Source organism: Belonocnema kinseyi, chromosome 5 (assembly GCF_010883055.1).
Source record: "Belonocnema kinseyi isolate 2016_QV_RU_SX_M_011 chromosome 5, B_treatae_v1, whole genome shotgun sequence".
NCBI lineage: Eukaryota > Metazoa > Arthropoda > Insecta > Hymenoptera > Cynipidae > Belonocnema > Belonocnema kinseyi.
Window position 1 is genome coordinate 10,711,607 of NC_046661.1, and position 27,618 is coordinate 10,739,224.

Sequence of the window (27,618 nt, forward strand, 5' to 3'; positions counted from 1 at the left end):
AATTTGTCATAAGGACAACCACAGGATTTCGCCGGGAGCGGGTGCTAATCTGAAACATTGCACCCGCTTCCAGCGATGTCGCGGTAAAATTTCAGCCACAACCACGTCTCAAAACCGTGAGATAGGTGGTTTCAGTCAGTAAAGGAATCAATACAACGATCCAGCAAAAGCCTCGTGCACCCTAAGAACACGGAGCGACCCAAGGAAAACCGCCTTCTGCATTTTCCCGCAATATTTGATTCCTCTAGAATCAAACCGAAGGGCCTATGACAAAGCCACCGAACGCGTCCTCGGGTTGCGGATAGACGGTCCCTATACCAAGGGTTTCTGCTGAATATGGTTACAAAAATAAATAGGCAGTCGCGGACAATTGTCCAGGGGTGGTCCCGAAGGAACTAACCCCCAAGCGGAGGTGTGAAAACCGTGCCGAAAGCTGAATGGCACCTGGGTGAGATGTCTAGAACGGTGACTATGGGATACCGGGCGGTTCAAAACAACAGAACGCGCAGGGCTCCCGACAATGGGTCGGCCAACAATGCCGACCAATCTAGAGCTGGGGGAGCCAATGAAAATAGATTCAATGCGATGGATCGGTGGGATCACGCAACCTTTGGGTGGACGGAGCGACTGAATCACGACTTGCTAGAGTGTTACGATGCGAGTGTGGCCCCTGAACGGGGTTACATGGCACGGCTGCATGCTCTGTGGTGCGAGAAACACCTGGAGCTATCGCACTTTTCGCAGCAACGTCTGCGAAACCATGCTGAACTACTCCGTAAAAGGGGCTATGTAAGCGGAACGCCAAATCTACCACAGCTAGAACAAGCCGACAACAGAGAAAGAGAGGCGACTCTAAGACCAACCGCAGGCAGACATCCAATAGATGAAGAGCGATGCTTTACGACCCGAAGAAACATCAATACCAAGGTTTCTCTCAAGCCTAAAGATCTGGTTGAAATAGATGACGAGCTTCGTGGAAATTTTTCCGGAGAATCCGACCTCTGGGCTATCAATTACTGTGTGTATAATGCAGCGAGAGCTTCGGCCGATGCGAACCGTAAAACAAAACCAACAGCTGATCATAAGACCAAAATACGAATGCATCAACTTGCCATAAAGATAGGCTGGGCAAGAAAGTAAGCGTCCCGCATCCAGTGTGTGATTGACTACATCACATCTGGCAGGAATTTTACCGCCAAGGTTCGAAAGTACGCGCGCGAACTCCGGACCCGTTATCACACACTTAACAAGTCAAAGCTGCTGACCATCAGACAGCATATGTTTGAGAGAATACGGATACTATCTGACGCTAAGAGAAGTCTAGAGCGAAGGGAGAGGTGGGTCAGAGAAAATCAACAGTTTCTCTCTGACCCATCTCGACTCTTCCAAGACCCTCCAGTTAATGTCGAACACCCACCCAAACCAGAGGAGGTCGAAGTATTTTGGAGAGAAGTCTACGAAGTTCAGCATTGACTAGACGAAGACTCAGAAACTATAAAGAGCTTCAAGGAGTTATGTGTTGCCCTCATAACACCTGATAAAGAATGCCCACCCATCACTAAAGAGGAGGTGAAAAAAGTATTAAGAGGGATGAAAAACTATTCCGCACCGGGACCAAATTGTATCAAAACCTTCTGGTGGAAGAACTTTTTTTCAACCCATCAGCATTTGGCCGTATTTTCACCTCATATTTGAAGTCGGAAGAGCCGATTCCAGAGTGGTTGGTGGAAGGGCGCACAATACTTCTGCCGAAAATAGGAAACTTAACTGACCCGAAGAATTAGAGGCCAATAACTTGTCTGAACACGCTTTATAAGATATCCACAGCTATCCTAAATGATAGGATTGTTCGGGCAATGGAACCTGTGTGGCAAGAAATGTATGAACAACGAGGCTCAAAGAAAGGCGTAGCCGGATGTCGGGAGAACCTGCTCATCGATAGATGTGTCTGCAATGATACAGCATTCTACCAACGTGACCTATCGATGGCCTGGATTGATTATTATCGGAAAGCTTTCGATTCGACATCCCATAGACTTATCATCTGTCTTTTGGAAATCTTAAAGGTACATCCGCAAATAGTTGGGTGCATAGAGAGATTGATGCCGCTTTGGAAAACCAGATTTACTATCTCATCTGGAAAAAATCGTGTGACAACTAACAAGGTCACCTTTCAGAGAGGTGTCTTTCAGGGCGACACCATGAGCCCACTCCTCTTTTGCCTTACATTATTGCCATTATCTCTAGCACTTCGCCATTCCGACGGGTACTTGTGCGGCAAACCTGCAGATCGAAAGTACAAGGTCACTCATGTATTTTACATGTACGATCTTAAAATCTATGCTAAAAACAGAGAGCAACTGCATCTAGCTCTCGGGATTGTCGAACGACATACTAAGGAAATTGGAATGGAATTTGGGTTAGACAAATGCACCAAGGTTTATTTGAAGCCAGGAAAACTTAATGGAATACTTGAAGATCCTGAGCTCGTTGATAGAAGCACCATACGACACCTTTGCGCTGGAGAGACTTATGCATACCTGGGCGTACCGTCAAGCTGGTCGCGGAATATTGAGTCTTGAATGTCTTCACAACAGGATTATTCTGGGTACAGTACATAGAGTTGCAAATGGAAGAGACCCTCTTCTTAAAATGGTCAGGAATCACGAAGAAGTAGGCAAAGGAGCGTTTCTGTACAAAGCAGCGGAGGAGGCTGCTGAAACACTCGGCCTTGACTTCAGTATTAGGGGTGAGCAAAATGCATCAAATCTTATCTATCTCGAGTACTCACTCCTGAAAGCCCGGATTAAGAAAGCACAAGAGAAAAACTTTCGTGAACAGCTCCTCGATAAAAGAGGATGCACGGTATCTTCCACAGAAATGTGAAGGATCAGTCAATGTCTTGTGAGCTAACGTTTGCTTTCGTTAAATCGCCCGGATTGAAGTCTGGCACGGAGGGTTTCATTTTTGCATGCCAAGACGGTGTCATTTCCACCTTAACATACCGTCGCCACATTTTGAGCCAAGACATTCCCGATGAAAGCTACAGGGCGTGCCATGCACACCACGAGCATTTAGCTCACATACTATCTAGTTGTCCAACTCACGCGCGAACGACCTACATTCAAAGGCACATTGCGGCACTAAGAGTGCTTTATTACCATCTCTATCACTCCTACGACATTAACCTTAATATCGCTCCTCTAAATGCTTCTAGGGAAATTGAGTCAATTGTGGAGAATGGGAAGTGCCGCATATACTGGAACTTTATATTCTCGACAATTGTTTCTGTTGCTCACTCGAGGCCTGACATGGTTCTTCTTGACTTCGAGAAGCGAACCATGTTTGTTATCGAATTTTCGGCACCAGCTGACATAACATCATAACCAAGGAGAATGAAAAGAAAGAGAGGTATCGAGACCTTATAAGGGAGTTGCAACGATTGTACCCGGAATATTCTGTTAAATTGATCGTCGTTATCATCGGCGCTCTTGGAGGTGCCAAGCTTTCACTTGCTAATGGCCTAAAAAGCCTCCCTGCGAGTCAACAATATGCTAGAACACCTGCAGGAAAAATGCAGAAGGCGGTTGTCCTTGTGTCGCTCCGTGTTCTTAGGGTGCACGAGGCTTTTGCTGGATCGTCGTATTGATTCCTTTACAGACTGTAACCACCTATCTCTCGGTCGTGAGACGTGGTTGTGGCTGAAATTTTACCGCGATTTCGCTGGAAGCGGGTGCAATTTTCCAGATTAGCACCCGCTCCCGGCGAAATCCTGCGGTTGTCCTTATGACAAATTTTTAATTATATATAAATTATGTAAAGAAATTCCATTTATTGAAAAAATGTGTTTTTTTTTTTGATTCATCGAACTGGGAGTATATTATCATTAAGTGTCATAAATTTATGTTCAAATAGTTGCCAAATGTTGAAACAATACATTATTATTTATCTTCAACTAATATTGTTAATGTTATTGTTTTGCTGCCTGCGAACTTTTTCTATACTCTTTAACCAAATGCAATAACATTTATTGTTGATCCTCGTTTGAACAAATAATATTTGTTTAAACAATTACAAATTAATTAAACAATGTAGATAAAGATTCAACTAAATAGATAGCGAAAAATGTTAGTGGAAAAAGCAGTTTTAAGACCAAAATTATCTAAACAAATTCCATTTGTTTAAATAATCTAATATTAATTAACCAATGTTAATAAATATTCCACGAGACCAATAGACATTATTTTCAGGGAAAAAAATGAATTTTGGAAAAAAATATAAACAAATTCAATTTGTTTAAATAATTAAAAATTAATTAACAAATGTGGATAAATATTCCACTAGACCTGTATCAATAATTGTAAGTAAAGAAAAAATACAGTGCTCAAAAGATCGATTTTATGAAGAATTGAGATTTTTGGTTTTAAGGGCATGTGCAACAGGCTTGTTGGCCAAATCGTTCTCGTAGGCAAATAAATGTATGCCTATTTTCTTATTTTCGAAAAAAAAAATATTTTTAAAACTCGCTTCGGCCATTTTTAAGTTTTATGGAGTTTAACAAGTAAAATGTTTCCAATTTTTTTTTCATCGATTTTGGACAGGAAATTATAAGTCAATTTATTTGACACTTGATATATTTGTTCACTTGTCAGTGAATATTGCATTTATAGTATTTTTATATCTCGGAAATATTATGCAAAAGTTTTAAGCATATTAAAAATGGCATAAAATGGCAATATTTGGAGGCTCATTGTGACCCTTAGATATACTCGTACTTGTGTAACTTGACATTCTGAAGACATTCTTTAGACTATTGAGAACAGATTTCATAAAGAAATTATTAAACGTTTAATTTACATTGAGTAAAGAGCAAGAAAAGCTTATAAAAAATTACGCATTTAAGTTGAACAACGGCTAAAGGGACTGCAGGTGGACGGCTGCAAAAAAGTTTGACCCTCCGCCGGTTCGCTCATTAAACCTGTAGCTGGTGTAAGGACTTCTCTACTTTAAATCAGGAAACTTTGATGCCTCAGAGCGAGTTATAAAAATATTTTGTTTTGAAAATAAAAAAATAGGCATACATTTATTTACCCACGAGAACGATTTGGCAACAAGCCCATTAAAATGTATGAAATGCGATTTCTGAGCCACCCTAATGTGCACTATTTTGAGGTTAGGATCGGTTTTCAACTCTCTGCCATTCACATAATGTAGGCCTCTGTCGCACTGGTGCTGTCGGCGGCCACTTAAAAATTATTAATGAAATAAACTTCTTTCATTTTCTACAAACAGGGTTAGTTCCTGGACATAAGTTACTATGTTTTTTTGGCACAATTTTTCGGCCACAAATATTGTGTAGTTTGGAAGTAAAGCTCCGTAAGCATGTTCGCTGTCATTCTCTAATTTTTCAAGACAAAATCTTTATTATTGTAGGGAAAAAGCCGGGGGAACTTGACACGGGTAAAATCGATTATATTCTACGTATCACATGCCCTTACAGGTAGTTTTCAGGGACTCATGGGTATGTGTTAGGGGTGTCAAACCCATATGCCTGATACATGAAATTCTTCGTTGCATAATTCTCTACAAGCCCCTACACTTTCCTATCACATTTCCCCTAGCCCTAAAAAATTGTTTCAAAAACTCAAGAAAGGGATTTTTCCTCATGCATTTTACGTGGAAAACTTTAAGTCAAAATTGGCACCTGTTAAAATAAAAAAATACAGTTATGGCATTTTTTTTCGGATTTCGATTGAAATGGGAGGGGGGAAGATTGTTGCCCTCTAAAAAAAGTGTTTTTGAGCCAGCCTGAAGAGTATATAGTCCGGGAGCTCGCGAAAATTTTATGCAAGTCATTTTAGTGCTCACTAAAATTTCAGATTCTTTTGTTTTCATAGTCAACAGTTCAAAATTCGTTGACTGGCTAACAGCTGGTGGTGCATTTTGCAACAATTTATCGTTGAACTAGTCAAAAATTCGAGTGAAAAAACGTCATTTTAATACTTTTGAAACCCACGGGGGATGGTTGTTTTAATGCTAAGAACTAACAATAAGTATGACTGGCAGCTTCTCGGTGGTGCCAAAGTTGACTGGCAGACTGTCAAACATGTCAAAAATTTGAGTGAAAAAACGTAATTTTAGTACTCTAGAAACCCATTGGGAATGATTTTTAGGGGCAAAGAACTAACAAGAAATTTGACTGGCAGCTCCTGAGTGGTGCCAAACTTGACTGAAAGGCTGTCAAACATATAAAAAAATGACAGGATGACAATCAGAACCTTCATTGTAGTACTCTTGAAACCCATTGTGGATGATTGTTTAGGTGCAAATAACTAACAAGAAGTTTGACTGGCAGCTCCTGAGTGGTGCCAAAGTTGACTAGCATGCTGTCGAACATGTCAAAAATTCCAGTGAAAAAACACCATTTTAGTTCTATTGAAACTCATTGGGGGTGATTGTTTAGGTGCAAAGAACTAACAAGAAGTTTGACTGGCCGCTCCTAAGTGGTGCCAAAGTGGACTAGCAGGCTGTCAAACATGTCAAAAATTCAAGTGAAAAAACGTCATTTTAGTACTCCTAAAACGCATTGGGGATGATTCTTTGGGTTCTAAAAAAGAGGATAATAATTGATTGGCTGTTCCTCACTGGTTCCAAATTTGACTGGCAGACTGTCAAACATGTCGAAAATTCAAGTGAAAAAACGTCATTTTAGTACTCTTGAAACCCATCGAGGAACGTTTTGGTGCAAATAACTAACAAATAATTTGACTGGCAGCTAGCTCCTGACTAGTGCCAAAGTTGACTAACAGGCTGTCAAACATGTGAAAATGACAGGATAAAAATTAAAACCTTCGTTTTAATCGAACACGGAATGAAAGTTTTGTCCTTTTCATTAGCGAAAACTTTCATCTATAAGATACTTCTCTAAAACTAATATGTATAAAAAAAAAGAAACTACGAAAATCTCACATTTTACGTAAATTCACATCTCACAACAATGGGTTTCAAGAGTATGAAAATGACGTTTCTTCAGTTGAAATTTTGACATGTTTGACAGCCTGTCAGTCAACTTTGGCATCACTCAGGAGCAGCCAGTCAAACTTCTTGTTGGTTGTTTGGGCTTAAACAATCATCCACAAACGGATTCAAGAGTACTAACATGAAGGTTTTAATTCTCATCCTGTCACATTTTTATATGTTTGACAGCCTGTCAGTCAAGTTTGGCACCACTCAGGAGTTTCCAGTCAAATTTTGGTTAGTTCTTATCATTCAAACAATCATTTCCAATGGGTTTCAAGAATACTAAAAGTTTCTTTCCAGGAATTTTTGACATGTTTGACAGCCTGCCAGTCAACTTTGCCACCACCAAGAAGCTGTCAGTCAAACTTATTGTTAGTTCTTAGCATTCAAATAACCACCCCCCATGGGTTTCAAGAGTACTAAGATGACGTTTCTTCACTGGAATTTTTGACATGTTTGACAGCCTGCTAGTCAAACTTATTGTTAGATCTTAGCATTTAAACAACCATCCCCCTTGGGTTTCAAGAGTACTAAAATGAGGTTTCTTCACTGGAATTTTTGACACGTTTGACAGCCTGCCAATCAACTTTGGCACCACTCAGGAGCTGCCAGTCAAAATTTTTGTTAGTTGTTTGACCTAAACAATCATCCCCAATGGGTTTAAAAGTAGTATAATTATATTTCTCACTCAAATTTTTGACATGTTTGACAGCAAGCCAATGAACTTTGGAACCGCTCAGAAGCTGCCAATCAAAATTGTTGTTACTTTTTGGGACGTAAACAATCATCCCGAATGGGTTTTAAGTGTACTAAAATTACGTTTCTTCACTCGAATTTTTGATATGCTTCACAGCCTGCCAGTCAACTTTGACACCACCAAGAAGCTGCCAGTCAAACTTATTATTAGTTCTTAGCATTCAAATAACCATCCCCTGTGGGTTTCAAGAGTACTAAAGAAACGTTTTTTCACTCGAATTTTTGATCAGTTTAACGATAAATTGTTGCATTTGCACCAACAGCTGTTAGTCAGTCAACGAATTTCGAACTGTTGACTATGAAAACAAAAGAATCTTAAATTTTAGTGAGTACTAAAATGACGTCCATAGAACTGTCGCGAGCTTCTGGTCTAATAGTTAATATTTGACGTGAAATATTTACAGCCGATATTAGTTTACTTAAATGTAAGTGGTTTCATACATTATATAATTCTTAGGTATCAATTACAAAAAAGTGTTCCAAAAATAGCAATTATGATAAAAATAAGCAAAATATAAGTTGTATACATGCCTTATCTCGTCCCACGTTAAATATATATATTATAAAAAAGGCTAAACTACCGCAACTGCTATTTATGAAAATGACAAAACCTATTCTGCATTCATCTCAGAAGTGCCTTGACATATTTTTGGACATGCGGATAGGGCTTCAAGGTTACGAACCAGTGATAGTTTCGTACATCCGAGAGCACCGATCACAAGGAGAGTTACTTTAACCGAATATTTTGGGTACAGTCGCAGCAGCATTATTTTAAGGTCTTGATACCTTTCCTCTTTGGCAGTGATGTTGCAGTCAGGCAGAGCCACGAATTCGACCACAAATTCAGTTTCTTTCTCGAAGTCTGGGAGAACAATGTCAGGCCTCAAATGTGCAATGAAGACTGTTGTCCGAAAGTAGTAGTTCCAGAAAATTTGGGACTTCTCGTTTTGGATAAATCACTCTATCTCCATCTAGGCGTTCGCCAGGGCAGTGTCACGGACAACAAACAGTCCCTAATCAGCAACAAACATGGTAATAAAGCATTCTTAGGGCCGCGTAATATATGCAGAGATACGGCGTTCCCGCGTGATTAAAACAAATGGATAGTATAGGTTCTAGGTACAGTGTCTTCAGGACACGCTCTGCACCTATAGCTAGGAACTTATTGACGTAAACTACAGTCACGGTATACTAAGGTAGAAATGACCCTGTCCTGGCATGCGAAAATGAAACCTCCATACCTGAATAAGTCCGGATGATCTAAAGAGATCATCAGTTTGCTTCTTTGCCAAGGAAAAGGATGCGGCATCACTTTTTTCGCTTCTGATGTTAAAACTCAGACCAAGGTTCTCGGCCGCCGGCTCCGCGTCTTTATAAGGGAACGCTCCTTTGCTAATCATCTCTTGTTTCCTGACCATTTCTAGGAGATGATCTCTGTCATTTGCGCAGATATAATCTTTACTCAGAACAATTCGGTTATTAAGACATTGAAGCTTCAGAAGTCCGCGTCCGCCTTGACGGCGTTGCGATACAAGGACCTTAACCTCGTTTTTCGCCCACTGAACCATTCCAAACCAGCAGAGTAGAACCAGTGTCAAGATACCTAATCATACTTATATCCATAAGCTCAGGGTCATCGGTGATTCCAGTGAACTTTCCCTTCTTCAGTTTAATCTTAACCCGCGATAATTAGTGTCGCCACAGAGGTATCCAGAAGAATATCGTAGTGCGAGAGATAGAGGCAGAAGTGTAATCCAAAAAAGCAGATGACTCATGGTATCACCCTGAAAGACGCCCCTCTCGAAGGTCACGTTTTTCGTTGTCCCACGATAGTTTCCAGATGAGATAATAAATCCAGTTTTCCGAAGGGGCATCAATCTTTCTATGGAGAAAGTAGTAGCAGCGCAATAAGACCTCAAGTCTAAAGTAATGAAAATTTAGGGAGTAGGTCTCTAGATAGAAAAGCGTAATTATAACAGGAACAAAGAGCGGATTAGTGGCTTAAGGCCAGGCAGGTTTCCGTATGGGCGACTGGAGTAGCGCTACTCAAATCGCGTATTTCAGTTTATGACTGCTTCCTACAGAATCTTATGGCGCCCTTTCTTAATGCGCGAAATCCGACGTGCGGCGGTAGGGAACCCAAGCCTAACTGCTCAGTCGACGCGACTTGAGTGTTCAAAAGTGTGTACCGTCTATTTCAATTACGGATGATTTCAAATTAATCTTTTTAGGTTGAAAATTCAATTCCTTGATTGAATTTTCTAAAAATTCTTTTTTTTTTAGCTATGAACAATCCTAAGAGAAAATTTGTTATCTTTGGAAATGAAACTAAATTGTTAAAACTTTCCTATTTTAGGATAGAAATTAATTTTTTTAACTGAAAATTTAAGTATTTAGATGAAAATGAACTTTTTTGTTAAATTCACTTGCCTTCAAGCGCCCCGTAGGAAACCCGTATGACTCGCTAATCGCGCGACTTGCTTCACGCAAAGCTGGCATTCGGATAGCTTAGACAAAATAAAAATATACTAATTTTTTTGTTTTGTGTTAGTCGTTTTGCAAAAATCAAGATGGTGGCATCAATGTGGTTGTTATAAGCTCAGAAATTTCAGGAAATAGACTTAATTGATGTCGCCATCTTGATTTTTGTGAAGGTGCATACGGCTTTTCTTAATTTTGTGTTCAAGTTTTAAAATCAGCTCTCAGGCGTATTATTTCTAAGGTTATGGCCACCACATTGATGCCGCCATCTTGTTTTTTGTGAAGGCGCATATGATTTTTTGTTGTTTTGTGTTGAAGCTTTAAAATGAGCCCTTAAGCATATTATTTCGTCATGTAAAAATTTGGCAGCAGCACTGAACCGGTTGCATTATTCCTGTTCACGGTGGCTTCATTGTGTGCATGAACACTCTGCTGTGCCAGAAAAACCCACAGCTTCATCACTTTTCGGAATAGCCTTTGTGAAGTCAAGCTGCCTATCTATCAAAAACTATATATAAACGCAGTATGCTTCCCCAACCTTTGCATGAAAAATCATCAGAAATAGAGGATGAAGCAACATTGATAAAAAATCGGGAAAATCATGCACCCACTGACAGCGACTTCAGAACAAGGTTTCAGGTTCCTCCAAAACCCCAACATCTGACTGAGATGAATGTCTCCCTTTTTGAGGATATTTCGGAGGAGTATGAACTCTGGACCATCAACTGATTATTTTATGGTGCAGCGAGAGGCTTGGCTGATTCGAATAGAATACTAAAACCGACGATGGAGCAAAATACCAAAAGACGCTTGAAACTACGGAAAGTTTGTGAGGCTGTTAACTAAAAGGGACCAAAACTTAACCCACGAACGGCGGATCTAGCATAACATACATAATAAATCAAAGTTAAAACATAATCCGCTTGAAGGAGCTTCACGACAATCTCATAACATCGGAGAAGGAATGTAAATTAATTACTACCAAAAAGGTGAAGGAAAGACTCAGGGGCACGAAGAACTGTTGCGCTGCAACGCCAGACGATATCAAGTGTTAGGATGAACTGTACTCCAACCGCAGAAGGGCGACTTGTCGAATCCAGAGTAATACAGGCCAATAGCTTGTCTAAACACGCTGTATAATATTTTTACAGCTATCCCGGACGAGAGGATTGTTCGGAGAATTAGGCATGTGTGGAGAGAGATGTACAAACAACGTGGATCGAGAAAAAATATAGCAGGCTGCCTAGAGAACTTTCTACTTGACAGGTGCATATGCAAAAACGCAAAAGTTCACTGCCTTTCGATGGCTTAGATTACTACGGGAAAGCTATCCATTCAACATCTTATAGACTTATCATATGTCTGTTGGAAAGCTTGAAGGTTCATTCGCACATAGTGAGATGCATAGAAAGATTGATGTCCCACTTAAAAACTAGATTCACTATCTCATCTGGAAATGATCGTATGACAAACGAACAGCGTCAACTTCCAGAGGGGCGTCTTTCAGATACACCATGAACCCTTTCCACTTGTGCATGACACTTGTGTCTTTATCTCTTGTACTATGTGATTCTGATGGGTACTTCTGTGGCGAAACTAATTTAGCTCAAGTTAACTTCAGAGTGCGTTGAGTGCCGTCGAGAGGTACACATCTCTCTAATCCAAGGTCAATACCAATCTCTCATTGGTATGGACCTTAGATTAGACAAGTGTGCCAACATTAATCTAAAGCGAGGAGAAATTACTGGTATTCCCGGAGATACAAAGCACTTCAATATGAGTGTAATTAGACACCTTGACTCTGGAGAGACCTATGCATACCTCGGCGAGTCCAAAAGTCACATTCAGGACATACCATAAATGAAGGAGTCTTTTCGAAGCAGATACAAGCATCTCTTTCAAAAAATTTAGTCTTTATATCTGTCGGCGTTGAAAAAGGTATCTGCGGCCAGCATGCTTGCTATACCCAGTTTACTATACGCGTAAGCATGAGCTCATGACTCTCGACATTTCCACACATAAGATGATGCATATGCAAAAGAGCTTGCATATGAATTCGTCCGTTCTGCAATAGTACATTCCACGCTGTTAAGGCTACCGCGTATTTCTAAATCTTATAAATTGAATTATCCTGGGTACAGCTAACATCATCGTAAATGGAAGAGATCCTCCCGTAAAGATGATCTTGTAACACGACATGATTGATAAAAGAGCGTTTCCTTACAAAGCCGCATCCTGACGCGTGCTCCGACGGAGATAAGCCGACTGTTCAAAACGGGAAATGCTAACATCGTTCTCCAGGACTTCAAAGAACAAAATATATTTGTAATCTTATTCTCGCCTCCGACCGACTACAAATTGACAACCAAGGTGAAGAGAAAGAAAGGGAGGTATCGAGACCTTAGAAGGGACTTTAACGAGTACACTTAAAATTTGGGTTTAAATTAATTTTCCGCATGATCGGTGCCATCGGATGTGCGAAGCTATCGCTGGCTTAAAACCTCAAAGCCAAAAAAAAGCAAAAACCAAAAATAGCAAAAAGCGAAAAGCCAAATAAGCATTCCAAAATCATAAGGACGCTATTGTGAGATGGATGCAGAGGGATGTCGTCCTTGGGTCGCTCTTTGTCCTCCAGACATTTAAGGGTTTCTCCGGCCTATCACGTCGTTATGATTTCATGTTTTCTCTTGACTACCCATCTTAAGGTCATAAGACGTAGCCATAGTTGTAACTTACAGCGGGTCTACTGGGAGCCAGTGTCATCTTCATACATGACAGTTGCTCCAAGTGGAACCTTGCGGTGGTTGTTTACCAGTTGTTTCAAAACCATATATATTAAGAGGAAATTCAGTGTCTCAATTGACCCCGTAAGCTCATCTCATCCCTGTTTCCACTAGACATACAAAAATAAACACACACTTACGCACACGGGTAATTCGACTGTCCCGAGGAAAGTTGTCTGACCAAAGATTTTGGAATACAGAGTGTATCAATTATATTATTCGGCGCCAGAGTGTCGTGTCTCCTTTTAGGAATATTATAGGCCACTAATGGGAGACACTTATACCAATTAAACTGTATTTATTTATAGTTAGGAACCAATAGACCATCAAAATGAGGGGCGCGAAGATCAACTCGTTCATGGCCTTGCTCTCGCTAGACTGCTTCCCCTACCTAACAGTGCTACCACTACGCAGTAGCGGCGGCTAGGGCCCTACGCCTAGTTGCTTTTAGAGAAGTGCTATTGGCGCTATCAGAAATATATAGAAATACGATAAAACACAATAGTGTGTCGACGCCGAATTATAATATAGTTGATACACACTATTTCCTTAAATATGTTTTCAGACAATTTTAATCGGGATAGTCGAATTATAGTTTTCACAACCAATACAAAAGTTCTCATTCATGAGTTAAAATCATTAATTTTTGTAGATTTTAAAATTAGAAGTTGAAAGTTTTATACATTTTTCTATATATAAAAATTTCAATACAAGACAATTGCCTCACTTGTTTGGTAGCGAATGGTAAAGCCTGGATCCCTGAGGATAACTCCAATCCATGACGAGATGTAAAAGCAATGGGCTGGAACTCGGATTGTGGAGCTTGATCGTCTTATAGGACGTGTTTCCCACTTGGGTCAGCGGAAAGGATAAACTCTTATTCTTCAGGCTGCTGAAATTTACTAGCAGACTAGGCCAATAGGGCTTTATATTCAGGTAAAACTTGTGCCCGCGGACTTCTGTCGTATCTAGTTGCATTGTTACGTTGTCCCAGTTGCCTCCCGTATAATTCAAGTAACGTGTGTAGTGTGTATTCAACAAATTCAAATCTGAGTCACGTGTGTGCGACGGGAGGCTCACCGTGTTTAGCCATTGACTACCCACTTTGAAAATAAAGAAAGAATTTTTGAAATAAATTTAATATTATAGATATCTATGAAATTAAGACAAATTAAAAATAAGTAAAATTTGAGTACCTGTTGTGTTTAAGGATAACCCTAAGTAACATTGTTGTTTACAAGATACGGCAGTATCGATTTTTATAGAACCAATGTGATTTTCACCCTTCCATATAACTGGAACCCTAGTTTCTTCCAAAGGAATATATTTTACCCGATTGTCCGTTTGGACTGGAGCAACGATCGTTACTTCCATTGGTCTCGAAAATGTCGAATGAACCTTTAATTGCTGAGTGCATACTGAACCCTTGAAAATATATTTTTGATATGTTTAAATTCGAGGACTTCTATCGAGAGTTTACATATTAGAAATATTGTGTAATGTTAGAAAGTATACAATTTTAAATGAATTTAGACTATAGAAAAGTCAGTGTTGTATAACCTACAGTAACATTTTAATTCCACATAAATAAAATATGTTTTTGAATCTCACCGGAAAGCAATCTGTAAAGGTGAGTTTTTTAAGTGAAATCCTGCCATGAGCAACTCTCATAAAAACCGGAACAGTTAATCTTTCGTATGTAGTTCTGACAAACACGTCACCAAATATCGTATCTTCTTCAACCGAAGGAGTCTTCACCTTTATCTTAAAAATCGCTAAATATCCAGGCTTAATGCTTTGCTGAAATAATAAACAATATCTGTGTAAGAAGACAATTTTAAATAAGATAAGTTCTTTTCATTCAAATAAAACCCTTTCATTACAAAAAAAAAATTAATAAACTTTAATGCAGAAACCGTTACGAAAACAAAAATATAACTTTCGAATTATCTGATGTGCCATCAACATCAACAAATAGACCGCTAACTCTGCAGGAGACACGTGCATCGCATTCAGAATAAGAGCAAATTCTAACCTGTCTCTTTCTCTAAAAGCTGATAAGTGCAAAACATCGACTTTAGTTGAAGTTTTTTTACCGCTGCTATGTAACTTTGATCAACTTTTTCACTTCAATTTTGTTTCGAAAACGAAGCAAAACATCTAGGCATTTTTTTCATTTTTGAAACTAAATCATAGATTAACTTGTGATAAATTACGCAATTTTATCGGCTTGAACCCTGTATTGTAATGTCAAAAAATTCTTAAAAGTTTTATCAACGCATACATAACTTTTAAGTTATTATCTTTGAAAAAAATTTTCTTTTAATTTTACAACAGCATTTTATATCGTAAAGTGAAATTTATTTCAGCTACAGAGAAGCGTGAGTGCGTGTTAAGACAGAAAAAAATGCTCACGTAAAATGCAAAAAAAATGGAAAATTTACAACAACAAAACTTATTTTTACATCTCTTATCAGACATTTGTAAGTAGAAAGTCTAGCCTCCCTTTTTTTACAAATAAAAGGTTTAACCCAATAAAATTGTGACAATTCTGTGTTTCCACTTAATACTACCTAATGACTAGACATTAATGTAAACAACTAAACACCGTTTTCTAACTGGTAAACTTAACACGTTTGTGTATGTGTTACAGGCAAAGTCCGATGTACCGTCACACCACAGTCTGCATAGTCCCTCCGCGAATTGACTGAGCGATGTCAGGCAAAATCCGAAGTAAAACTTTCACTTTCGGACTCTGCCTAGTCAAATTTCGAAGTGCCCGATAAGCTGAGGCAAAGTCCGGAGTTAAAAGAAAACCTATGAAGTTTACTTTTCCCGCTGCACAGTAGGCTGGCTCGAGAATTCACCATACAAAAGAGTCTACAGGTCGCAATTGTGGCCGGATATGAAAGTTCTTTTTTTAGAAATGATCAGCATCAAATTTGTAAGAAAACTAATTGATTATATTAATCAATTTTTGTTTCAATATAATTATTTATTCAACGCAAGTTATTTTAAAAAAAAAATAGAACAATAAACTCGATATGTATCCTATTTAACGTAGTATTTTTCTAAATTCGAAATACGCGACGAGTTTTCTTCAATTTTGAGGGCACTTAATTTGTCTTCGAATTTGATTTTCATCGCTTCATCTTCCGCTACGGCAACCATCGTTAAGAATTTTCAAAAACACTGTCGATTTATAAATATTATTCCGTAGCGATAAAAACAACTTATTTCGATATGTACACTGAAACTCAAACCATGAGATAAAAAATTTACATTTATAATATTTTCAACATTAGTACAAGAACTTCGATTCAGAAATCTTTCAAACTTCCACGACATACTAAATCTTAGTAGCATTGTCTGAAAGTGATTTTCGATCTCAATAAATTAATCTTTTGAATGTTAATAACAAATTTTATAAACGAAGCACCTAATACTGGCCCTTTCTCACTGGTGAGTTGGTTATTACAATAAATATTCTAGTTTATATATATATATATATAAAATTTGACCGTTTATCTTTTAAAATAGAAAGTATTTTACACATATATTGAATCATTTTTCATCGAATTAGACAACAATAAACCATTGTTGCTATTAATAATCTATTTATTACAAATAATAGAATGGTTCCTTATATGGAATATATATCTTTGGATTCGCATTAAATAATCGGCTTTTCCTGAAAAGGTTTAAATTCGGAAACTATTCACATTTTAGAACAACGAAAATATTAGAAATGAATTATTTATGTTTTGTAAGTCTATTTACGTTAAATAAGATACACATTGAGTTTTTTTAGTTTTTTTTTTTAGAAAAAAGTTTGCGTTGGGTGAATATATTAAAACAAAAATTGATCAATGTACTTAATAAGTTATCTTAAAAATGTAATGCTGATCATTTCTAAAAAAAAGCTTTCAAATCTGTTCACTATTGCCATCTAGAGACTATTTTGAATTTTAAATTCTCAAACCAGCCCACTGTTCAGCGGGAAAAGTAAACCCCAAAGATTTTATTTTTACTCCGGACTTTGCCTGAGCTTGTCGGGCACTTCGCGATTTGACTAGGTAGAGTCCGAACTGAAAGCGCTACTTCCGACTTTGCGTAACACCGCTCAGTCAATTCGCGGAGGAACTAGGCAGACTGCGGTGTAATCGCACATCGGACTTTGCCTGTAACATATGTATTCCTACTTTTTAAACTAGTAGGTATGTAAGTTTATGTAAGTTGTTATCAAAAGTAAACCGCCTACATTAACAATTATAAATAAATTTAATTTACATTTCCAGTGATACTGCAGGCAGTGATGTTTCTGTATCCTTTGTTGAATAAACCCGTAGGACTATGTTGACATCCCATGAGTTCTAAAACGGCTCCTGGCATATTAACACCCCAACCATGGAGTTCTATATTGACGGGATTCTGATTTTCAAGCGCGAAAATCCCCTCGTTTTCAGTTCCACTTCCCACTGTTCCAAAATTCATTGTTCCCTTGTCGCTATATTTTTCACCCGGAATGATTTTTCTTAGTTTTCCATTGTAACTGAGTAAAGGGACTTCAGTTGTAGAAACGTTTGAGTGGATTAAGATAGAAGACTCCAATTGCAAGTTTTCGCTCTTCTTATTTTGGGTTAGAAGTAGTGAAAAAATGGTCTCCTTTTGTCCAGGTTGTAGAATCTTCGGTATAAAGTTGTTTATCTGAAAATTTTGGACAATACAAATTTATATTAAATAAATTTAAAAAATTTTAATTTTAATTTCAAACACGATTATCCGGATAAATAAGTAATACCAGAGTACCCGGGTATCCGTGAGTTTGATCATCATTGAGGTATTAGCAGTATAAACAGAATAATAAGTAAAAAAAATAACGCCTAACTTTTACGTGTGGCACTTCTTGAATTTAATTTTTGTCATAGGAGAATTTTATTAATAACCGGTTATCCGGGAGCCCGAACATCCGAGTACCGGTTCGGAGTTTCAATTATTAATTTTTGAGAATTGATGCAAATTTATATATTAACTTCAGAATTAATGTACAATATTTGTGTACAGTATATCAACTATTAAATCCTTGTATTTTTGTCAACCCTGTGAGAACACACCTATTTTTTCGATCGCAAACTGTTATGTTTCCCGGATATCGACACGGAGCATAATTCCCTGGAATAACGTGTACTGATAGGGCATAGGCAATAGAAATTGAAGAATTACAATGTTCTAGCACGTGATACCATCCATTTCTAACCCTTGCTCGGTACAAGAGATGATGGTAATGTTGTTGCCTGTTAACACCTTCTGTCTGCCAGCACAAATAAAATTTGCGAAAAGAGCAACTATGCATAATATAGCGACTTTAACTGTAAATGAATTACATGAATAGGATACCAAAGTTTCAAGGCCACATAGGATGTTTATAAGACACACACACACAAAGCCCCAAAATCAGTAACAAGAGACTTGAACCAAAATGAATTTCTCTTTTCCAAGATCTTCTCGGATGTTTATTTTAACAACCTAAGAATCACGCAAAGCACCAATTCCAGTCCGGAAGTACAGAAATTCTCGAAAAAATCTGAAGGGTGATAGGCGAATTAATGTTTTTAGTATCAACGGGAACTGTTACAAAGAATACCAGGGATTCACCCTGGATCCTGCCCCTCCCCCTTCTCACACCACCTTTGACGGAACTTACTGCATTTTCATGATCCTGTTGTAAAAAGTATCATGCGTGTCTCGCGGGAAGCCCTTTCGTGACTCGTGCACAGTTTTTGGACTCGTCACGAAAAGACTGTCGCCTCCCACTTTATACGCAATATACTATTTTACTTTTCCTCAGAAAAGATTGAGTTTATCGTGAAAAGAAAGATACTGGCCTTCAATGAAGAAAATGGAATTAAAAATATATTTGGCAACACCCAAATCAAAAGTAAGGATTTCCATGCTTCTAAATAATGTGCGAAATGCTTTGATCCAACAGACTATGCGAGGATAATAAAATTGAAGCATGTGCACTTTGAAACAAATACATTTTTTGAATCGACGCAATGAACGCACTTTGCAGATAAGTAACTTTTTACATCAGCAAAGTAAAAATATTCTTTAAAATTCTATTTAAAAAATTATCCGCAAATTTGGCTGAAAATAAACATACGCGGTTCAATATCTTGTTCGGCCCCTACTGATGTTGGTAGACTGTAGCATGGACTACGCATAAAGGGATAACTTTTGAAGACGAAGCTATAATTCGTGCGGAAAGCTTCGTCCAAATCGTTAGTTGATCTTGATTCTGCAGACCTTATCTCCCAAAAAGTGAAATATCATTTTTATTTCACAAAAAATTGTGTGCCCCGTAATTTTTTTCAAAAATGGGTAGTAGCGCTAACTTCACATGAAGCTGCGACCACTACTTCGATAAAACGAAAATTTCTGCTCAAATCAAATTCTGGCTTGCACAAGAATTTAGTGCTAATTTAGGCCGCAAAAAAATATTGCGTCACGTCATTTTCTTCAAAAATGGGTAGTAGTTCTAACTTCATATGAAACTTCAACTATTGCCCCGACAAAACGAAAACTACTCCTCGTTTCAAATTCTGCCGTGCACAGGAATTCAGTGTTAATTTAGTGCTAATTTGGGCCACTAACAAAAATTGCTCTGAAATCTCGAAAATTTTGAACCCTTTTTTTAATTTTCAATACAAGTATTGAAACTTATGAAAACTTTTGTATATTTAATACATAAAACCAAGAGCCTGTTCAGGTACCTGTAGTTTTAAGCACCCCGCAAGAGGTTTGGGCACTAACTGAATGCCGACCGCACCTATATACCTGAGATTCTGAACTTTTAAATGAACCTTTAAACGAATTACTTTCCTCTTCTCCCTTCTCAGTCCTCTGCAGAGAGTATCTGGGATCCTTTTTTTAAATTTGTTTTTTTCATTTGTTACTCTCGGTCCTCTGTCAAGAGGATCGGGGACATTCGTCCATTTTTCAAAAAGGTGAATATTGGATAATACGGCGAATTATCACGCCCGAATAGCCAGTACCACCAATGACCGCAAGGACACCAGTCAAAGCCGTCTCACGGGGCCGTAGCGACGATTTAGACTCAATTACTTCCGGGAGTAAACAACAAAACCCGGTGGCGCTCAATCCAAACTTTGATTCTTCTTCGGAAACTTATGGGTATTTTCGAGGCTATCCACACGAAAAACAGGTCCGTTCAGCTGTTACCCTGGATCAGCGATTAGAACTCACATCACATCGATCACCTCCATGAGTCGAATGGTTCACAGTATACCAGGGGCGTCTCTGACTACCACAACCGTTAACTTTCCCAGACTTCCCGGGGATACCATGGTTTAGTCAACCTCAGGAGCGTTCACCGGGGTTTTGCCGGCTTCGCTACAAACAAATCTGCCAAATAGCCTTTTTCCCGCGATTCCCCACCTAGGTTCAGGAAAGACTAATGCATACTCAGAGGATTCTGCCAGAACGTTCCCGGGATCATCAGGAATGCATCCGAACGCCTCAACAAGCATTTAGAGTGGACATCCATCTTGCGCTCAGCTGCTTTTAAACCCAGGAGGCCAATGGATTACACCTCCAGCTTCCGTTTCAGTGTCGCCGGTCGGAGCTTATCCAGTGAAATTGCCCCGACTTTTACCAACAGAAACAGTAAGTATAGGTGCAGAAAGACTTTTCGGAAAAGTACCACCTGTATATCTGGGTTACTATCCAGCAATTCTTGGGAGTCTGTAATTTGATTCGGAAATACGTACCAAACTTGCCAGAGGTATCCGCCTTCTCACCGACGTGTTGAAAAAGACCACCCGATGACAATGGAATCCGGACGCCGAGAAAGTTTTCGAACAAATCAAAGCCTACGAATCAGGTGTTGAGTTACGCAAGCGCAAAATTCGGTAACACGGAAGCCAGATACCCAATCATGGAGAAGGAGGGTCATGCTTTGGTATGGGCCATTTAGCATTTTCGGCCGTTTCTGGAGGAACGACACTTCCACTTGAACACTCACGGCACGGTCCTAAATTGGCTAGAGAAAACTAAGAACTCCAAGACTAAATTTGAAACATGGTTGAGTTTTTTACAAAAGTTCCATTTTGCAATTCATCCACGTACCGTTAGGGGGAGCGAATTTTCACGTGCACACTCACTTCATCGTACTGTGAAACCCCAAATGGACATTGACGAAAATGAACAAATTTTGCCTCCAGAGCTCCCGATTCTTGAGCCAAAGAAAATTCCTGTCCTCATAGCCCAGTTAGGAAGTGACAATTTCTACGAGGAGATTGTTCGTTCGTCGCAAGAGGATCCTGAAATCACCAAGTTGGTTACAAAGTGGCAGTTTATCGCAGATAAGGTCCATCCGACTGGGATAGAAGAATCTTTCCCGCAGCGTTACAAACGATCACAGCGGTCGGTCGCTTGCTTAGCCGCACAACCTTTTTTATTGTTCGCAGATTAGAAACAGTTGACCGGTTTCTCCGAATTGACCGAAAAATCATTTAAAAACTCTTTCAGTATTCTTTCAACTCATTCTGAACTCTTTCCGATCTTCACGTACTCTCTGAATTCATCCGTATTCTCGGCGTACTCTCTCCACTCTGACCGTATTCTTTCCATTTTCGCTAACTCTGACGCACTTTGACTCGTTTCGCTCCACTCAGCTTTTTGCCTCTACCTAATGTCTTTTATTACTTCCCTCTTCTTCTCAATTCTCGGTCCTCTGTTTACAGGATCTGGTAATTTCCTCTTATTTATTAGTTTTATGTTTTTTAGTTCTGCCTACTCTTTTTACTAACTCTTGTTACTTTTATCGTATGTCTCTTACTACTTTTCTCTTCTTATCATTTCTCGGTTCTCTGTAGAGAGGATCTGGGATCCTTGTTGTTTTAATTCATTATTCTCGGCCCTCTGTCAAGAGGATCAGGGATTTTTTCCACCTACGTCTCGGTTCTCGATCAAGAGGATCTGGGATCCCATTCCAGTCATGGACCACGTGACCATCACCAGAAAAATGTATTTTGCACCAAAACTGAAGTCCTTGGCCATATGGCCCTAGCCGACCACAGTGTGTCGAAATCTTTTCTGTCATCGATCGACATTATTATTAACTCCTTTTATTCTACGACCCGACTGATCTTTCGTAACTTGTGATCATATAAATAAGTGTTTTATTCCGTGTATATTTAAAAAGAACCTTTAATTATTAAAATTAAAAATTTCTTGACAGAATAATTGATACGAAATCTCATTTGGGTTTGGGGCCTTTTTTGCATATTAGTCCCGTGAGACCCTTTAAATGATATTAAAATCAAATTTAAAATCCTGTTAAACGTGTAATAATGAAAGTAATTTGCAGAATACTTGATAAATTTTTTAATTTTTAATTATTTCATAACCAACAACTTCTACCGTTATAAATCAGCTGGCGTTGTCATACTCTTTGTCATACAAACCATTTTCTTCAGATCGTGGCAAGTTAAAAATCGAAATAAAAAATTCATCAATTATGCTATTGTAATAAGAGAAATCGAATGTTGTATAGACATAAAACTATTCCACAACATCTCATTATCGAGAGCATTATATTTGCCATTATAGTCCCAATTGGCAATGGTGCCTCATCTTAATCAAACGCACTTATTAAGTGGTCTTAACGGTTTAAATATCGCAACTCACTTAAAAGGTTCACTCGATCAAACATTGGGCAACTCGGATCATTGAAACATTTTGCAGTACTTAATGGTTTTTAATAATGTACGATATATTTCTTTTAGCAGCGATATTTCAAAACGTAGAAGAATGATTTCACTTTACCAAGTAGAAAATTTATTCCACGATACTTATTTTTTCCCTGAATTTAGCTGTTCTAGAAAAAATATCCGAATCAAAAGCAGACTTTGTTTATCCTAGTTCTTCATTAAGCGACGATGAAGATCAAACAACAAACCATACAATCTGTTAAAAATAATATAGAATATTCACAATTATCATCGTTAAAAATATTGATGCAATTTAAATATATTTATTATTATAAACCATGAAATATAATATCAATTATAAATCATTATAACCATAAAAAATCATCATTTTTATTTCTATTTTTTTTATTAAATTGATTATAATTATAAGACCCGGCAAAGACTCCTTATGACGAACAACATCCAGAACAACGGAATTTGACATTATTAGACATTTTTAAGTATCGTCCACATGTTTTTTTTAATCTGAAAAAATTATGATATATGCGTATTTGGAGGATTTATCAATGGTGAAAAACTAGATTTTGCATACAAACCCGGTGAGACCCTTAGCACAACATTCTTGTGCAAACCAGAATTTGATACGAGCAGCAGTTTTCGTTTTGTCGGGGTAGTAGTTGCAGCTTAATGTGAAGTTAGTACTACTACCCATTTCGGAAAAAAAATTACGAGGCACACCATTTTTTTTTGGTGGCCAAAATTAGCAATAAACAAGCACTAAATTATTGCATAGTGGTTTTTTAATATTAGCCATTTTAATTTATAAGGGAAATTTTAAGTGGTTCCAATTTTTAAAACGTTCGCTAACAAACCACCTAAAACTATGAAAAGCCCAACGCATCAGCAAGAAGGGCACTTTGGTTTTGTGTTCAACACCCACTATTAAATCTACGAGGTAGACAAATAATTAAGAGTTTTTGCACAGCGTTTCGTAGGATACGGTAAAAGCTAAATGATACGCTAACGGACGTCGAATAGCGGAAAACAATAACGCTAAACTCGTAGGGCATTTGCAGAAACGTCAATACCTTACAATTTGAGCTTGAATTAAGCAAGTATTAACTGTTTCTAGAATTAAAAAAATATCTAGGATTAAAACATGGACCTTAAGTACACTGAAAATGTTCTTTTTTAAGGTTCCTAATTTTTAAGCAGAGTAGAATGGTAAAATATAAAGATTACGCCTTCAAAGTTTCAAACGAATAAACTAAATGTTCTGAACTTATTATATGAAAAATAGTATCTTTAAATTTAAATGACTTGAATGATCCTAATGTAGTATAACATTGTAATAAAAATATTCAAAAAATTTTTTAAATCATAATTTTTAATATTCAGTCAATTATATTGATCGTTAAAAGGCGGAAAAAATCAGTATTAAAGCTATTAGGTTTAATGTACATACATTCCCGTGTGGGGTTGCTGGTCCTCCATCAGGCGCCTCCCCAGGTTGCGGATAGGGGAACACCTCCCAGATATGTGTGGTACCGGGGAAATTAAATACCCGGGCGAACAAAAAACAACTGGGGGAAGAAACCCCGAATTAAAACTCTGCGCCGCAAGAGAAGACAAGCCTCGGACAGATCACCTGCCGGGAAGTATGAGGTGCCGGTCGTCCCGGGGGGAACTTCGTTGAAGAAGTCTCAAGGACGACCAAATTAACCAGCCACACCCAACCAACATGCCCGAAGGCCGGCGACCCGATGAGCGGTACCTCCGCTTTACCGAGGACGATGCGTGCATCTTGGATGGGACAGAAGAAAAGAAGCCCCGAACAGACCATCGTTCGGGGATAAAGAGTTGCTTGGCGTTCAGAGGGGCAGCCTCGTTGAAGAAGCCTCTTGGACGATCAAGCTATCATTGTAGCTGGGCAGGTCCATCAGCAAGCTCAGATATTCCAGACAAGGCCAACTTGGCAAAAGAGGAGAGCACGGCTAAAAAACGGCACCCCCTGAAGTAATGCAAAAGCGGTTCCGGGGGGAATGATGCCAAGAAGAAAGGGTGGTGTTTTTTAGTGAGTCCTTGGTAGCATAATTATAATGACAGATTTGAGTTTGTATAATGTATAATTATACGCAAGGTATAATTGAATATTATATGTCAGGTCATTGTAGTGATGCGGCAAATAAGATCCCCACACTACCGAGAAGTGCGGACCCTTCACGGTGTGCTTTTGAACGTTTTCACCAGGCCCTCGAAAAAAAATGAAAATAAATGTACATACATTTAGTTATTTATTTAAAAATTGAAGAAACAGATGCCGATATAAATGAAATATTAAGTAAAGACATTGACGCCACGCACGGTATTGGGGCGCTCTTTCTTATCGACCGTGAGTCAAGACTATGATTCTCAAAGATTCTCAAAGCCTCTTCTGCCGCATTGACTTTTTGATAATACTATCATCAATCGATAGTACGTACAAAAAAATTAGACAAGTGTCCCGGATTTTTTGTAAGTGGTCGCTTGTAAGAACTATGAGCGTTTGTAAATCACGTTAGCCACGTTTGCCGAACGTCTAGTAATTCGTGCGCGTCTACTTCCATCAAGCACCGCCCGTACTGTGCTAAAGAGCCTGGCTGGCGACCACACTGCCCTGAATTCAAATCTTTTAGTCAACTTTTTTTCGTTTTGTAAACATGTCAAATAATAATTTTTAATGCTTCCCTTGCGATTATATTTTTTCAAAAATATTACTGGGAAATAAATATAATACAGACACTTTTGGAATAATGTTTTCGTATATTCGTAATTTATTGTTCTTTACATATTGGTGTGTGATCATCATACATTATCACGTATCCGGGTGATGCACTGTTCACTGCGGATACGCAAAAAATGAGAATCAGCCAAAGATTAGGCAGTTTTCAATTGGGAAATAAAAAGAAAAAATGTGAATACAATTTCCATCAAAATATTAAAATGCTTTTTGCAGATAACATCTGCCAATTCACCAATTTTATAGATCAACCAATTTATGATGGTATGTAAATTTGTAAATTTACCCAGTTTGAAATTATAACTGCACTCTTTGCAAATTCATTTCCAATTTCTACATTAAAAATTTTTTCACATTGCTAATGATTCAAATCTTACAAAACTGGCGAGTTTTCACTTTTCTATATATATTATAAATTTATTAAATTACTCAGCAATATATTTCAAAATGATCAAATTTTGAAATTAGGCCCTCTGGAAATTTATTTATATAATCTAAGCTTATGAAGACGTCCAACAATTATTCAGGATATTGCAGAATTTTTCACGTTGATAATGATTCCAATGTTACAAAACTGGCGAATATTGACTTTTCTTTATAAATTATAAATTTATCAAGTTACTCAGAAATAGACAGCTCTGTAATGTTGAAATAATTATCAGTGGAACATTCTGCAATATCCAGAATAATTGTTGGGCGACTTGATGAGCTTGGAATTTATAAATAGATTTGCAGTGGGCGTAACTTTAAAAATTTGACAGGTAATTAAAGGTCATTTAATTTTTTTTAATCAATTAATAAATTGGTTTATCTATAAATTTGGTGCATTTGCAGATGTTATCTGCAAAAAGTATTTTAATATTTTGAACGAAATTGTATTCACATTTTTTGTTTTTATTTACCAATTGAAAACTGCCTAATTTCTGGCTGATTCTCATGTTTTGCGTAGCTGCAGTGAACAGTGCATCACCCAGACACGTGATAATGATTCGAAGGGCGTGGTCGCCAGCCAGACTTTTTACCACTGTACAGGCGGTGCTTAATGGAAGTTCACACGTGCAAACCGATAGATGTTCGGCAACCGTGGCTAACGTGATTTACAAACGCTCATAGTTCTTACAAAGTACCAATCACAAAAAATCCGGGACAATTGTCTAATTATTTTGGACGTACTATCGATTGATGATAGTCTCATAAAAAATTCAATGTCGCAGGAGAGGCTTTTCGCTTTCAGAATCATATTATTGACCTGCGATCGACAAGGAAGCGCGCCCCTATACCGCACGTGGCGCGAATGTGGCATCTAGATAGGTGGCTGATTACAACTAGATTTAAAACACACACACATGATATGTCAGTTTATTCCTTTTTTCTCCATTTGGCGCTGCATTTCGTAAAATGTAAGGTCACCATCATCAAGTCATAACCCATCAAAAACATAATAGGGGTCGAGAATGCTTCTATGATGTCAGAATTGTGAGCAAAAAAATAAATTTGCGAGCGATTCTCACTGTTCAAATGCTATCATCTGCTACCCGCTGATTTCTCTCTGTCACAAAATTCATATTTGTCTTGAAATTAATAATTTTTTTTAAAAAAGATTTGATTTTTCAAAATTATATTGATTCGAGGATCTCGCGAAACCCCGGATATTTGACAAGGTTTTAATTTAGGTTTCTTGTGCAATTTTTACAGCAAGAAAATAATTATTTTACAATTGAACCACTGGCGATCAAAAGGGGATACGCCCGAAACGCCGTCGTTTTAGTTGGCCCCTAAGTCATATTTTTTTCAGGTCAAATTTTAATTTTTTTATATAATATCCCAATTAATTCATTGAAGATCTCAGCTGGCACGTTCTGAAATATCAACGTCCGTATAACAGCGGACGTTTAAGGCGAAACGGTAGGTTTGGCTGAGCACGGCAATGACTGCAGTGATATCTAAAAGAAAATCGGAAATGCAGTCTAGTGCCCCCTGGCAAGTATGAAGACAACCTCATACCCGAAAATTGGTAGGATTCGGTTGGTAACATTTTTGACCTGTTAGAAAGAGAAACTTAGCA

General features: G+C 38.1%; 1 protein-coding gene across 2 annotated transcripts in view; it reads right to left on the minus strand.

Annotated features, from left to right (window-relative positions):
- Positions 1-27,618, minus strand: part of LOC117173345 (transmembrane protein 131) — a 462,351-nt gene that overhangs the window by 125,166 nt on the left and 309,567 nt on the right. For both annotated transcript variants that reach the window (XM_033361843.1, XM_033361842.1), the window contains 4 exons: positions 17,331-17,747; positions 14,652-14,840; positions 14,237-14,465; positions 13,768-14,143 (listed from right to left, as the gene is read on the minus strand). In XM_033361843.1, coding sequence (XP_033217734.1) covers positions 13,768-14,143; positions 14,237-14,465; positions 14,652-14,840; positions 17,331-17,747 — 1,211 coding nt within the window. The remainder of the gene's footprint in view (positions 1-13,767; positions 14,144-14,236; positions 14,466-14,651; positions 14,841-17,330; positions 17,748-27,618) is intronic.